Source organism: Opisthocomus hoazin, chromosome Z, assembly GCF_030867145.1.
Source record: "Opisthocomus hoazin isolate bOpiHoa1 chromosome Z, bOpiHoa1.hap1, whole genome shotgun sequence".
Taxonomy (NCBI): domain Eukaryota; kingdom Metazoa; phylum Chordata; class Aves; order Opisthocomiformes; family Opisthocomidae; genus Opisthocomus; species Opisthocomus hoazin.
Window position 1 is genome coordinate 19100896 of NC_134454.1, and position 15097 is coordinate 19115992.

The 15097-nt window shown below is 39.3% G+C and overlaps 1 protein-coding gene across 3 annotated transcripts in view; it reads left to right on the forward strand.

The window, feature by feature from the left end:
- SLC1A1 (solute carrier family 1 member 1) overlaps window positions 1–15097 on the forward strand; it is a 53608-nt gene that overhangs the window by 24997 nt on the left and 13514 nt on the right. For all 3 annotated transcript variants that reach the window (XM_075410761.1, XM_075410762.1, XM_075410763.1), the window contains exons 3-8: window positions 4613–4705; window positions 6571–6685; window positions 8996–9038; window positions 10944–11051; window positions 12465–12649; window positions 14723–14830. In XM_075410761.1, the coding sequence (XP_075266876.1) occupies window positions 4613–4705; window positions 6571–6685; window positions 8996–9038; window positions 10944–11051; window positions 12465–12649; window positions 14723–14830 (652 nt within the window). The remainder of the gene's footprint in view (window positions 1–4612; window positions 4706–6570; window positions 6686–8995; window positions 9039–10943; window positions 11052–12464; window positions 12650–14722; window positions 14831–15097) is intronic.

Below are 15097 nucleotides of genomic sequence, written 5' to 3' on the forward strand. Positions count from 1 at the left end.
CAGGCACTTTGAGCACAAAGATCTCTACAAACATTACTTCGTGTTTATGAACTGCCCCAAATTCATAGGACAGCAGAGAAGACCTTTCCCTGCTGTGAAAAGGAAACTTTCCCACTTGTATCCATCACCCAGCTATCAAACAATGCCAAAATTTGCATGGAAGTAGGATGAAATCTAATCTTATATGTGCAAGATTCCTTCCTTTCCTGTCGGTAGCTGATTAGAGCTGGCAGTAGCCCGTGGAACAAGAATTCAAATTTGGGTTCTCTTAGACACATAGAGGAATGAGAAAATAGGCAATAAGCTTGCTACACAAGTTAACACTGGAGCTAGAATTTGGTGTTCAGTTCCTCAAGCAAAAATCACGTGTCACTCAGAACATATATAGGCCAAATACTGTTTTAGTATTATCAGTGTTTCCCATTGCAAGGAGAAGAAAAGTATGACAACTCATTAAAAATGGTCGCTTGCCTCTAAGGAAGATTGCTGTTATGACTTGACCACCAGCTCTATGATGATCAGATGATTAAATGAGAACGGTCAGTTTATGAGGTATGTCATTATGAGGTAAATGACATTCCAAAAAACAAATTCGGAGAGAGAGGTCGTACCACGGTCAGGTGCAGTTGAAATTTTGGTACTGCTGATGTCTTAAATTAGAAACACTCCCAGCTCCATCTTTTAAAGCCAAGTAACTTCATGCATTTCAGACAGCTATCCATTTATCAAGGGCACTGTGCCTGCACTGTTTCATTATTTTTTCCCCCCCCTACTATTTTTCAAAGAGTAAATCATATTTTTGCAACAACACATAATGCACCTCTGGCAATAGAACAACAGTGCTATTTTTATGTAAAACATTATGGTCCTCTTAGAAGGATTGTTTACTGAAATTCTCTGTATGCATTTTAAGATTCTCCTATGTTTTTCTATTTTCACATGTCTGTTGCAACATTCTGTAAAAAATTTTTAAGTGGACCTGACTATCCTGGACATTGATCATAGCACTTCTATGACCTAGTGACAGCACATTGCAGCCAGAAGAGCCAAGATGGAAGAAAAGAATTAAAAGATGTACACTTGGGAGAAATTGAGAATTGTTTAGTGGTTCGTCTAGCGTCTGCAGAAATTCCTCAATTATAGCAATAATGCTGATGGCAGTTTGGAGCAGTTTTAGATCTGCATTTTGTCCTTGAATCAGCATCTTAGTTGTACATGAGAAGGTGTAAAAGCCATAGCGTTCTACTCTTCAGGAACTTTTGTTGCTGTCTTTTTGTTACAATAGGGAGTTAGATATCAGAACCCTGAGAGAATTGTGTACAGTTGATGTGTGCTGTACTTCAGATAGTTCTCCTCAGAAATGTGATTATCTCCTAAAACTAATCCAGAAAGCTACGATGCGGCTTGCAGTTGTGTGGACACGGAAGGCTCTTGAGCCAAACTCTTCGCTCTGGCACTGAGTCACACACACTGGAGAAGAGCCTGCCACCAGTGCCAGGGGCTGGCTAAGCGGCATTGATCTTTGTACAGAGAAAACTCAGGTCTTGGTCATGAAGTATAGCAGCATTGGCAGAGAGAGGTAAACAGCCCAGCCTTTTGCTGGTTGTACTTAATGAAGAGTTTGTTGTGCAGATGAAGTGAGATTATGGAAGGAACAGATCTTGTCGGCTTCCGCTGACCTTCAGAAGCTTTGAGAACAGCTAAGAAGTACTGCAGAAGATGCACTTGATGGTGACGCTGAAATTTGTAGAGCAGCCAAAAAAAATGCCAGAGTGTTTAGGTGTGATTGTTGCTGCTGAACAGAGTCAATCACAGTGCCAAACTGTAGATGTAGTCTCTTATAATGTATTGAAAAAGAACACGTGGAAGCATAAGTCCTTGTGCTCAGTTCGGACACTGCTGTAGAAAGTCATGACAAAGTTTAAGGATGTAGGTGTTATCCCCTAGGGAACCAGTAAGATGATAATCACTGGAAGTTGGAAGAGCCATGTGATTGTTTCCAGTCCTTAATGGAAACCTTTTGACTCCCAGATCTCACAGGACCACAGGATTAATGAAGCACAGTGAACAACTCTAGAATTAGTGTTACACCTCATGCCAAAGCCATTTGGACACGTGTGCATTTAAAAGGCCTTGAAAGTGAACACTAGTGCAAACCACACAACAACACGGTGCAGTGTCATCTTGTACAGAGAGCATTTTGCTTACCTGACTTTTAATCCTGTTGGGCACTAATTTGCTTGTTTCCATTTAAAATATTTGTCCCAACTGTGCACATCTCAGAGGGGGGAAAAAAATCTGTAATTCATGTATCACACAGTTTCGGTTTTTGACCAGGGTTAGTATCTCTAGTACAGAACAAGTGTTCCACCCCAGACAGCAAATCTCACAAGTGTTGGTAATTTTTCTGTGATGATAGCAACTGCAGTCACTCACTTGGCTATCTACTCCATGATGTATGAAAATGTAGTTCTGTAGTGGATTTTATTACGAAGTTCCAAAATGTTGATACCAGCATAAAATTTCTATTTTATGTGGGAAATGTAGGTCATTCCAACAGGCAGGAAGAAAATAGGAGGAGGATCTAATGGGGTAGTAACCTTTAACCATAACAGTTTGCAACGGGATTTCCTTTGGAGCCAGCAGAATAGCTGTCACAGGAACCTGATGTCATACTAATTGTAGAATCTTTATAACTCAGTACTGCAGGGAAATAACCTTGCATAAGTATTAGGCTCTTGACTGAGTCTGCAAGACTGTCAAGCAAAAAAATGTTACAGCAAGCTTTGTGAACACTCCATCCCTCGAAAAGATTACCTTACCTCCACTGTCTGTCTAACCACCATTGACAGTCAATACAACAAGTTTCAGAACAAAATTCCTTGATTTCTAATTTTTATTAACTTTTTATTAAAAGATACGGAACTTTGGCAATACCAGTTTACTGTCTTTTAAAAACATGATGTAAAGTCTTCTAAGTTAATAAATCAGGTGCAAAAGTTTCAACATTAGCAGCCTTTGAAGTCAGCTCTTCTGTTGTCCACAGTAGCCATTTTTTATTACTACCACTTCTCAAAAGTTCTTATTGACATAATTTCCACAGCTGAGCCCACAGCAATGCAGAAGTCCTCCTTTCTATCTGTTTTTTCTCAGTTCCCAAGCTGACAAATAAAAATGATGGCCCAGATTCTCTGTCTGTTCTGTTGCTTATGCCTCAGACAGTGTCCTTAGTGCTGACAGCCTCCTGCAATAGCTGTGGCATTGCTATTTTCTGTGCACTGGTCTGTATGCCCTTGCCATATGAATAGTTCTTTTATTACCCTTATTTGCTGTACAAATGAGATAGTCTTTACATCATTATTTCTGCAGGTATGTGTAGTTCTGTAGTCAGTCAGATGATATGCTATCCTGTGGAAAACTCCAAAATAATCAAATAGATGAAAAAAATCATCTTAATTCTCCCCTCCCAGTACTGTTTGCATTTTGAATAACAATTAACAGAACAAGTAAGGCATTATATGAATACTCTAGGCACAGGTTGTTACTGCTGTTAATGTACCTTCTGAAAGAGAAAACACATGGTTAAAGTATGCTTGCCAAGAGATCTGTTTTGAGCTCAAAGATCAATAAGTTACATTTGCATCAGGAAGATTTTTTCATTTTTCTTCCTTAGCTTTTGAAACTTTATTTTTTTTTCCTACAAAATAATGCTTCTCTGAGGTTGAATATACTCATGGTATTTTTGCTTTTTTCTACAAGGGGATCTGGCCAGTCTTTGATAATCTGACTCAATAAACATAATATAAATGGATTAAAAATTTATAATAAAAGAGATGCAGTGATTTATTAACTAGTGTGATTATAGACAGTCAAGTTTTACAGTCACAATGTTCATTTTACCCAGTTTACTGAATTGTATGTGTACAGACTGTAAATCTTTTAAACAATTAAAAAATACATCAAGAGCAGTTTGATATAGTATTGTTGCCAGAAGTTAAGTTGACCTCAGTATAACATCTGCCTCAGCACTTTCCCACCTCAGTTAACAAAAACTGCCCTCAGTTTCTGGTGATAACAGATAGAGGCAGAGGAGTGGGAACAGCCCAGACTTCAGAAAAGCTTTAGTCAAAAAAAAGGTAAACCTGTAAGGTGAGCCCATCAGGAATGAGCCTTACTTGTCTGTATGTGCCTTTGAGCAACCTGGAGTAACAGCCCTGAGCAGCTCCCTTCCTATGGCTTTTAGTTTTCAAGCCAAGATGTTACAGATCTGAAGCTATTATTGAAGTGAATTTGGAAATAAGTTGTAATATACTTTCATAAACCAAAGAAGTCTAATTTGTCACCAACATCAGGGAATCAGAAAAGCTTGGGTATCTTTTTCCTAGAAAAATCCAGGGAAACCAGATTTTTGCAGAGAAGCAGAAGCAAATATGTTGGTCTGCCACAGACTGTTTTCAGAAGTGCAGCTGGCAATTAGGTATTTAGGAATATCTTGAATAACGAAAAATTTCCTGCATAGACGTAAGAGACAATAAATAGCTGTCTATGCAAAAATAACAAGTTTCTTCTAAGACTGTTTTTTAGCGTTTTGTTTTTGTCGTTCCTTTTGCAGGTGTTGCTGCTTTGGATTCCAGCGTTTCTGGGAAGATTGGTTTGCGAGCCGTCATATATTATTTCTGCACTACAGTCATTGCTGTAATACTAGGTACTCTGTGATACTGTACCTTTTAAAATCCTCAGCATCGCCTAATTGCAAGTACACAGCACTGTGACGTTACTAATTTCCCAGGTCAGGATGGGGAGAAGAGACAGGAATAACACCAAACGTCTTGACATGCTTGTAGCCAGATACAGGGAGAAGTTATTCTTGCTGTTCACAGTTGGGCTGTATCCATATCCAATATGAAGCCACAGGCAGTTTTACCATACATTTCAACTGAGGGAAGATTAGGAGCTGTCTGCTTCGGTAAACAGTGACCAGCAGTGGGAAAGCTGAACGAACATCAAAGGCCAGCCTTAACTACGAAGTGAATTTCCTCAATAGCAAAATGATAGATTCTCACTGGTTCTCAGATGCAAGAATGTGTAATATGTCTCACCCGAAAGAATGACAGAAAATATGGCATCTCTTGTCGTCTCGTTTCCTTCCTAAAAGGTTTTTGTCGCCTCTGTCACTGCCAGGCTCCACTCTTACCTCTCTGAAGTCCACATATCCTCTTGCAGGAAATTCATTCCCTTCAGTCAGCCTTGAAATCTTCCATATTTGCTTAAACAAATAGCTTCAGCCTGCCGTCTTAAATAAGAAATAAAATTAAATCCTCCCTTGTCAGCTGTCATGTAGTTTGTGGCTTATCTTTGTATTTTGTAGAGTCGGAGTGAATACTGTGGCTAGATATCACCCACTTAAAGAAACATGTATTTAGTTAAAGGACAAAATGTACATCGTATGTGGCCTACTTGTAAGGCAAAGCAATATTTGTCAATGGAAAAAGAATCACAAACAGACATATGAGACCAGATAAATTTCTAGAGATTGCATCATTGGGAATAATATACCTCTGCGGTTACACCATTTAGGATGTCTCATCTGTCTGGTAATTCTTCGTGCACACATAGTGAGGAAGATTAATACAGACTAACATTAATATGTATCTAACTTCGAAATTGTCCCTATCCTGAGAGACGGGTTAAATTGCACGATCTCCAGAGATCCCTGCTGTTCTACGGTACTATGATATTACTTGTTTCATTGTTCAGAGCTACACAGATTCAGTTCTGCTTTTATTCATAGCTGTCATTAGAAAGTCTTGTTCCTGGCTGTTGAAGGGCCATCCAAACGCCTTTTTATCCCTACACTGAGCTTTAGTGGCTTCATTTTCTTTATGTTTGTTTGGATGTGGAGGAGGGGGGAAAAAAAAGGTAAAAATAAAGCGCATTTATAAGTGCCTAGTGTTTCATGTAATAGAAAAAATACCTGAAACAAAGCCACTAAGTGAACGGAAAATTTGTCACTGATTTCAGTATTCACAAGGTCAAAGGTAGTATTTCTTGCCCATATTTTTTTATACCAGTCTGTTTCTGAAGCCCTTCTCTTATGTAACTTTATTGCTAACTAACTTTACCAAAACATCCCGTTGTACTCTGGGGTCACAGGAGAATGCATTTGCATTCATATTTGAAAGCTAGTTACAAAAAGAGCTGCATGAGGGAAAAGGTAAATAGCAATTCAAAAGATCACCATGCAAAAGTTACAGAACACTTCCGCTGAAGCCCAGCTGAAGTAATTTACCTTCTTGGTGAGCAGTAGTGATTTAGTATCATACATGCAAAAACAAAGTAGAGTGTCCAAGTCCAGTGGCAAAGCTGCAAGTAGCTCCTCTGTTGGGGGAACCCACACATTTAAGGACACCACCTGTAGACTTCTCTTTTCTGAACAGCACTGTGTGAGCACCTTGGGAAAGTATTTGGTAACTTCAGCTCACAAAGAATTTAGCTACACGGGATATGGTGAGGTAGGATGCACCAATGCCTCTGCTTGCACTGTGAGCTCTTCTGCTTCTGTTTCTGCAGGGATTGTCTTAGTTGTGACCATTAAACCCGGAGTGCCTCAAACAGCAAACGAGATCGACAGAGTGGGCAGTACTCCAGAAGTCAGTACTGTTGATGCCATGCTGGATCTGATCAGGTAAGGTTTTCTTTTTTAGTTTCCCTACCCTTGTTGCAGAATTCCAAATAAATACAAATAAAGTTGTGATATGTGATAAAATAAAAGTGCTTTCTGATGTTGTTTGAATGAATGAGGAGAGAATAGCTTGTATTCCATCAGGTTAGACATTTTGGAGTATATTCAAAGCAGTTTGTTAACAAAATTTCTCTTTACACCATAGACCTTGGTTAATAAACCAACAATAACAAAAATTCCTTCCTTCGCAGCAATTGATACGCAGGATTTACCTAGGATGAAGAAATATCCAAAAGGGATTGAATGGTTGGCAGGTTACTGACAGCAGTTTCTGTGTCATCCAGGATAGACAATCCCCTGAAATTGTCATGTTATGTTTCCTCTCCTCAAGGGAGGATGCAGAGTAAGAGACACAGTATGTGAAGGTTTCATAGCATTGCACAGTCAACAAGTTTGCTGCGTCACCAGTATCCAAGGCAACCTTATAACAAATCTTTCCCCATCAGCATCCTGCAAAACGATAGATACTTAAAGCAGTTAGAAGAAGGAAACCCTTAGAAAAGTCGGCAGAAGACTTGAGCAGGTTTTCAGAGCTAACGTGCTTGAAGAATTAGAAAAATTTCACTAAAAAGCACTGCATTTCCAATAGTGGCTAAGTAGTTCCCTCAGAAATGTTTCTGTGGACTATTTTTTTCCTCCAGCTGCAATTAGTCCCTGTTCTTTATCACTGTTCCTGCCCAGTATTTTTTTGTAGAGTTTTTACTTAATCTATCATGTAGGAATCAACTGCCACATATCTAAAATTGGCTTTCTCAGCATTTTTTATTGCAGGAAATGTGACTGGCATTTGCAGATACAACTCCAGATACACAGTTCTTTGACATTTGTAAAATACACACATGCATATATACATGCATGTATATAACTGCCTTGAAAAAGTCACTGTCCTATTTAATAGAAAATGTCTGCTGTCATCTGGGGCATCTCTGCCCCAGCACAGGTCAGCATAGACCTCTTTCAGAATAACTCAATTTCTCTGAGGTTTGAATGTGAAATAGTTAACAGTCCTCCACACCACAGCCCCGTATTCAACAGTCCACAGCTCTTCCCAGCCTCTGTCCCTTCCTGCCTGTTCATGACCAGAATGGCAGCTCCTTGGATGGCTCATCTCATTCCTCACGGTCATGTGCCCAGGAATCAATGAGGGGGACTGCATTAGAAAACCTAGTGCGGTCTGTTACAAGCAGCCTCCACATGAACATTTCCACACGTATTCACAGGGCTGAGGTAGCTCCATGCACAAAAAATCTTCCTATAGCACGCAGTGGTGTGAATTGTAATTCAGAGTAGTCTGGGGTTTTGCTGCAGTTTATAGCTCAGCTTCTTGTAAATAAACGTAGGACTGTAAATGAGAAGTTTGAGATCTGAAATTCTCTTTTCAAGGAATTACAATTACTTTTCCTATGTATTTATATTCATCAGATCTAAGATCCAGATCCAGACAGTCTTGTAAAGATTAAGGAAAATCCCAAGCTTGTACAAACTGCTCTTGCCTTTGAAGAATTTCTGGTTTGAAACTTTGCTTTAAAAACTTGAAAAGTAGAGGCAGGAGTTTGTGAAAGTTCTGGAGGAGAGATGAAGACTTCTGCTTCAATATATAAACTGCTTTTTTCTGCACTGGACTGAATATTCAATAAATACTTGATTCATGCTTTTTTCTGCACCCATTTGAATCTGAAATTGGTGGTTGGAAAGGAGGCACGCAACTGGATTGCACTGCTTCTGATCTAATTTCCTAATTTTTCAGTCTGTGATAAAGGTTCTTGGCCCTGGAAAAACATGTGGGAATCTTCCATCAGCAAAGATTAATTTCTGAATTCAAAACTACAATAGAACACACCAAATACTGATTCTTCCAGCACAGCTTTTATGAGAAGGTTTTGAGGGTTTTTTTTTCTGCTTATATTTGACAAATCCTATAAAAATGTTGTATCCTGTGTTCCTCGTGCAAATTGTGGAGATGATGCATCAGGAAAAAAAAACACTGGGTTTAGTCGCTTACCAACAGAAATGTCAAATACTTAAAAATAAGCCTGAAATTTCAACAGTAGGAAAGCAGTCAACTGATCATTGGGAGTCCTGAACCCTTAATTTCTGATGTCTTTATATCTGATGGTGCAAAATACTCTGCTTTCTAGATAAAGGAACACAAACATGATCAGTTTTTCAAGCAGCAGATTTTATAATTTTGTTTATGTAAACAATTTGTTCTTAGTATGCTGCAATGTTGAAATGCATCTACTTTTTCAACAGGAATATGTTCCCAGAAAACCTTGTCCAGGCTTGTTTTCAACAGGTAAGTTTGGACATTTCTCTTTGCTACTGTAGTTTTCGTTGCTAACTGCAAGTTACTCTTATGTCCTCAAAAACTATGTCAGGTAAGAATTATTTCTGAGAGTCCCGGAGTATCTTAATCTCCCATAAAAAGACTTATTTTTAAAGCAGCTTGGTTTTATTTCCATTATGAGAAACACTGTTATCAGCTTAAGTCCTTGATCATCCCTTGCAAAAAGACACCGTTTAGGAGCTGGGTGCTGGAACCAAGCAGTGTTCAAGACAAGATTTTTCCTTTTGGGACAGGCAGAGTTAGAAGAACTATGTCATGATGATCTATTTCCATGTTTTTAAAAAGCCTCACTGTCTGGTGAAATCTGTGTAACTTAGCCCTCACCTTGATGTGTCTCACATCTAGTGTCCATTGCCAGATTTTGTGATCCATCTTAAGAAAAAGGGAGCCAATTGGTAGAGTCTATTTGAGGTATTTTTCAGATAAAGTGAGATTGTTGAGATGAAAGCAGAAACTGCTGTCTCTATATCAGATTTACTGCAGATTCAGTCATCTTTATCTATAAATATATCAACTGGTTTTGCTCTCTGCTTCCCTATTTTGTCTTCCCCAGCAGCTGCCTACCAATTTATCCGAGGTTTGTGTGTGAGGTAGTTAACCTTTCCCAGGAAATAATGTGAACTATCCTGCTGTGCACCGCACTGAATGTATTTCCAGTTTATAAAGTTTCTTCATGTGTTTTTTCAGTTAACAGGTGTTAATTACTGTTACCCAACACTAAGGGGACAGACAGGTTCTTTTAGAGATCCTTGGCAGAATGATGACAGCACTAAATCGTAGTTACAATTAAAGCTTTATTTTCTAAACAGGATATTAGTATAGCACAGAATTTATAGTCAGAATAGCACAGGTTTTCTATAAGCAGAATCAGTGTAGTACAATTTGATAGTAGCACCTCTTAGCTTAAGGTTTCTAATCATCCTGACCCTCTGCAGATTGTGTCAATTCTTAATACTTGGTTTGCTGTGTCAACTTAACAATCATAATCTAGACTCAAAAATCACGTAAAAGCATATGAGTCACTGCCTCAGAATTCAGAGGAAGCAGATGACAGTGGAGGCATCCCTGGCTGCCACGGCGTCCCAGTCTCACTGTCCAGCAGCAGTTCTGGTCCACGTTGCCCCTTAGGACTTGTAACTGCTTGGCTTTATGGACAGTGCTCCGGTGCTGTTACGCTTCCCTGCTCTGTGGTGGGGTCATCACCATCTCCTGGCTGGCCGGGTGCCTGGGACCTTCAAGGGCAATAAGGAGGGGAGTGGTCAGCTTGGTAGCCAGGAACATTGAGGCTGGTGTGGAGGGGAAGAAAAAGTCTGTTTGGTTTTTCAACTTGGTGCACAGGACCTTCAGGGCCTGGTAAGGAGGGGGAAGGGAACTAATAAGTGACCAGCTCGGTCACAGAGAATGGCTGTTTGCCTTATATAATGGTGTTAGTTATGCTAACCATGTTACCAGGAGTCTGGTTGTATGAGATACACCTGCTCTGCAGACCTCGTGGCTGTCAGCAATTCTCTCCAGACTGTTTGTCCCAGCAAAAAGTCCCCTTGCTGTTGCCAGGAACTTTATCTCATCCCCTGCAAGACTGCGCCAGGTCCACAGGGCACCCCAGAGCCTGAGGAGCAGAATTCGTAGCATATTACCTGTTAATCACTTGTTTGATCTACAGCGTCTGAAGTACAGAGCTGTGATGGCTCACGTGAATTGGGAAATAACGTGTTTGTCTACATTTGCTACCTTCAAGTCAGACTGGTTCATCTTTCCCTTATTTTTCTTGAGCAGAGGCTGTGCCTGCATCCATCCTTCAGTTTCCTTGTGTTTCTAAATAAGCTCTTCTATTTTTAAAAAAAACTTTTACAGTATAAAACTAAGCGTGAAGAAGTTGAAGCTACAACTGATGTGGATAAAAATAGCTCCACGTTTACAGAAGAACCTGTTACAACTGCTGCGACAGCAGAGGCTTCAGAGGTGTGACCTTTATTGTTATATCCTTTCATAACATATGAAGCAAGGAGAAAGAACGTAGGTTAAATTTGGTTTAGTTGGTGTGGTTAGTGATTGAGAAAAGGAAGGAAATGGTACGTAGATAGATTTTAGCAAGGGCACAAAACTTAGTAAGTGAATGCTAGAGGTGATTATGAGGATCTTCAAGTAGGTTTAAGAATACCAGAGGACTCCACTTGTGATTAAGCAGACCAAAGATAATAGATGATGTGAGAAAATAATCCGTTCTTATACTCTCATATACTCCATTTAATGTATATGCTAATGGATTGTCAATTTGCTGAGAAATTAAAGAAAACAGTCACTGTGGAAAGGCTAGATGTATATGAGAACAAGATGTTTGAGCAGCAATAAGATAGCTGTAAGCACTGCAGAAAGAAATGAATGGAAAGTCACAATATTTTTTTTAATGGAAAGCAAAACAATGGAAGGCATTTGTTAATTAATAGTTTGTTACTCTGCAAAAAAATGTAAAGAGACAAAAGTGACGAAGATGTTTAACAAGCCTCTGATTAGAGGTGTGATAGACTTATGGTGTTGATGGTTTATAAAGCCTAGAATTACACTGGAGGAGAGGGAGAAAGGAATTCAATAGAATATGAACACAGAACAATGAACAGTACCAAATCAATATACATTTTATTATACTCCTTCCAAATTTCATCTCATAGTAATGAGAGCATGGGAACATGAATTATATGAAAAGACATGAATTAAATCAAGCAGGCTGTAGTGAAGAATTGCACCCTTTCCCTCATGTGTTCACACTGCACACACAGCATAATGTGTGAATACCTGCCTATTTAGTAGAATTTTTATGTTAATGTGCATTCAATTCTGCTATATATTATGCAATTTCACTGGTTTCAGCTGAACACTAGATTTTACACTTGGGGACAAATTGGACACCATTGTCCCAGTTCTTACGCAATGGACTGTTTATCTTAAACCTAGACACAAACCCTTGAGTTGCTCAGAAATAACCACAAGGATTCTACATCAGCTGTATTTTGTTCTTCACAGTAGGGAGTAAGTCTTGAGTGTACTGAAGGCATGACTGTGGATGCCTAGACCTTGCCGTACTTTGTGTCATAAGTCTATAGAAAGGGCAACATAAATTAAGAGGTGCTTTATTCCCTGCTACAGTTTGGTAAGATCCTTGCATAGCTTTAAAATACAAAGCTTTCAAAGACATTTTAATTCTACCTTCATTCCTGAACTTGCCCACTGGGCCCTGCCAGATGGGGAACAGAGTGACTGGAAAAGAGCTCCATGTCTCTTCAAAGAAAGATCTAAATGTGTTTTCATTTTAGAACTTTTTAAAGTAAATTCAGTGTTTTGAGATAGTAACTTTTTTCTCTTTAATCTAATCTACAGAATAAAACCCAAGAATACAAAGTTGTGGGCATGTATTCTGATGGCATCAATGTGCTGGGGTTGATCGTCTTTTGTCTTGTTTTTGGAGTGGTTATTGGGAAAATGGGAGAGAAAGGACAAGTACTGGTGGATTTTTTCAATGCACTGAACGAAGCTACAATGAGAATAGTTCAGATAATTATGTGGTAAGTCCAAGGACATACTGGCATTTTCTTACAACTTCTTTCAATAGGTTCTGTCATTGAAGAGGTAGGAGCAAGCTCATGCTTCACGTTTTCTTTACTATGATGCTTTACAGCAAACAACTTTAAAAGAAAGACTGGTAAAAAGTTCCCTTTCTACAGAATTTGATCCTTTTGAGGAAACTGGAGACAGGGCTTCCACTTACTGTACACTAAAGAAACAGTCCTATTGGTACACAAGAAACCTGAGCTTTTCAGACATTCTTGCTAGAGGTTTATATCAAACCCATACAACCGCACTGTGATTTGAGGACTGTGGAAGCATTACCACCCACATGCACTTCTCGGTCTTGAACACCATTCCCTGATAGCCATTATGTTCACAGGACAGCTGTTCTGGGACCGAAGTTCCTTTAGAAATGTTAATTAATATACAAGACACAGAACAGAGCAAAATCCAGAATGGTTTGCAAAATAAAACTTAGCATCATTTATTTTCTGCTAATAGGTTCTGCGAGACAACATTCTCACAGTGTTCTCTGATAATATTCTCAGAGAGGAAAAGCAATTTAAAAATGTAGCAACTCATCTGATGATAGCATTTGGCTGGACTTCACAGCTATTCACAGAGCTTTTGTCTATACAGATCACAGTTACAGGATCAGGACTATAAGCACATACAGTCCTTTCCAGAGTTTGATCCTGCATGTGGAGTGCCTTGTGACATTTACTACAATACTCTGCTCATATCCACGTTTCACACAAACAGTAGCTTATCGGACCTGACCCTTCCATGGATTTTTCTTCCATCCTAGCACACTGAGATGCCTGTAAAAGAGTAAACCTGTCCAGGGTTTAGCTGCACACTTCTTGCTGCCTTTGAAGGAAGGTAAATCAGTTTCTGCAACTTGCCCTGCGCTGGGCAACTGGTTCAGTCCCCAGCTGGGTTAGAGCCCCATGAAATAGGCTGCCTCACTCTGCAGCAAATTACCACTAAAGAGACCTGAGCGCTAGCACATGCCACAGATACAGGATCCTGCCCATAAGCTTACTGTCCATTGTCTTGCATATGCCTGAAGCTGTGGCTATAGATTCCCTGTGTTTCTACAGATGTGGGAGATGTTGCCTTGAATAAGGTAGATTTTGATGCTGGCAGTGTGACAAATTATTTCTGCTTTCACCAGGTTCAGGGATCAGAAGGAACTAGGAGTCCCTGCTTTGCACAGGGACAAGGTACTATTTTATTTGTGAAACAGCACACACACCTTTAGTAGATTTATAGTTCATATTTTAAGATGGATACATTTTATATATTCACAGATTTATAGATAAATTTATATTATTCAAACCTCCGAACTGGCAACTTGTCTCTGTGACAGCCTGCTCTCTATACCAAAAGGAATGCAGTGGAGCTGATGCTAGCCTAAGTCCTGCTTTTTGCCTTGGATTTTCTGTAAGCAATAGCCCATGCGTCTATTGATGTCTGTAAGGCATCGCCTTGTGTAAGTTTACTGAGGGATAGGGACCCATCCATCAAGCAACACACTGATGACTGTACTATCCCAACATACTAAAATCACTCTTATTCTGTGCAGGTGACCCGCATATAGCCCTCAGTGCTGCAGGGCAGCTGCTGTAAGCACAGGAGACCTTTCCCATCTGTGTGTGATTGCAGAATGCACAGATATTGGTCTCAGCCCTGCAGACTTCCACCTCCAAGTAAGCTTATGGCTATGCATAAACATTTGCTGCAGTAGGACAAAGCCCAAACCACTTGCCAGCTTCTGTATGTTCTATGACACCAGGTCATACACTACTTGTTAGAGTATGCATAGGGTTTCATTTACTCTGATTTTCTAATCTCATTTCATCATCACCTCTATTATAGTCTTGCTGCAAGTGAATTAAGTCAGTTGTATAATAGAATATGAAATAAAAATCTTCAGTTGTGTAATATAATATAAAAAAAAATCTTCCATCTGTTGTAAAAAGTTATACTGTGTGAGAAATTATTCCATGGTGAGCATGCAATATTTCTGAGAATGCATTTTTAACTGCTTTGTTTTTGCTTTCTAGGTATATGCCAATTGGTATCGTATTTTTAATTGCTGGGAAGATAATAGAAGTTGAGGACTGGGAAATCTTTCGTAAACTGGGTCTTTATATGGCCACAGTACTAAGTGGGTATGTAATTTCTTAAAGATGAAATTAAATGTGTGCAGTTTTTAGAGCTCAGTTGATTACAACTCAATTATCCACAACACCCAGCCTCTTCTAAGTCAGAGAGAAATTTCTTGTCAGTGAAAATTAGGTGAGGATGTTTTGATGCACATTTTGCTGAATGTATGTTTTATTTTGAAAAGTCACTGCCTTGCATTCTGAAAAAAAAAAAAAGGCAAAGGCTGTTCCTGTATTCATTGTTTCATCTTCTCAGCTTGATGCTGAAACATA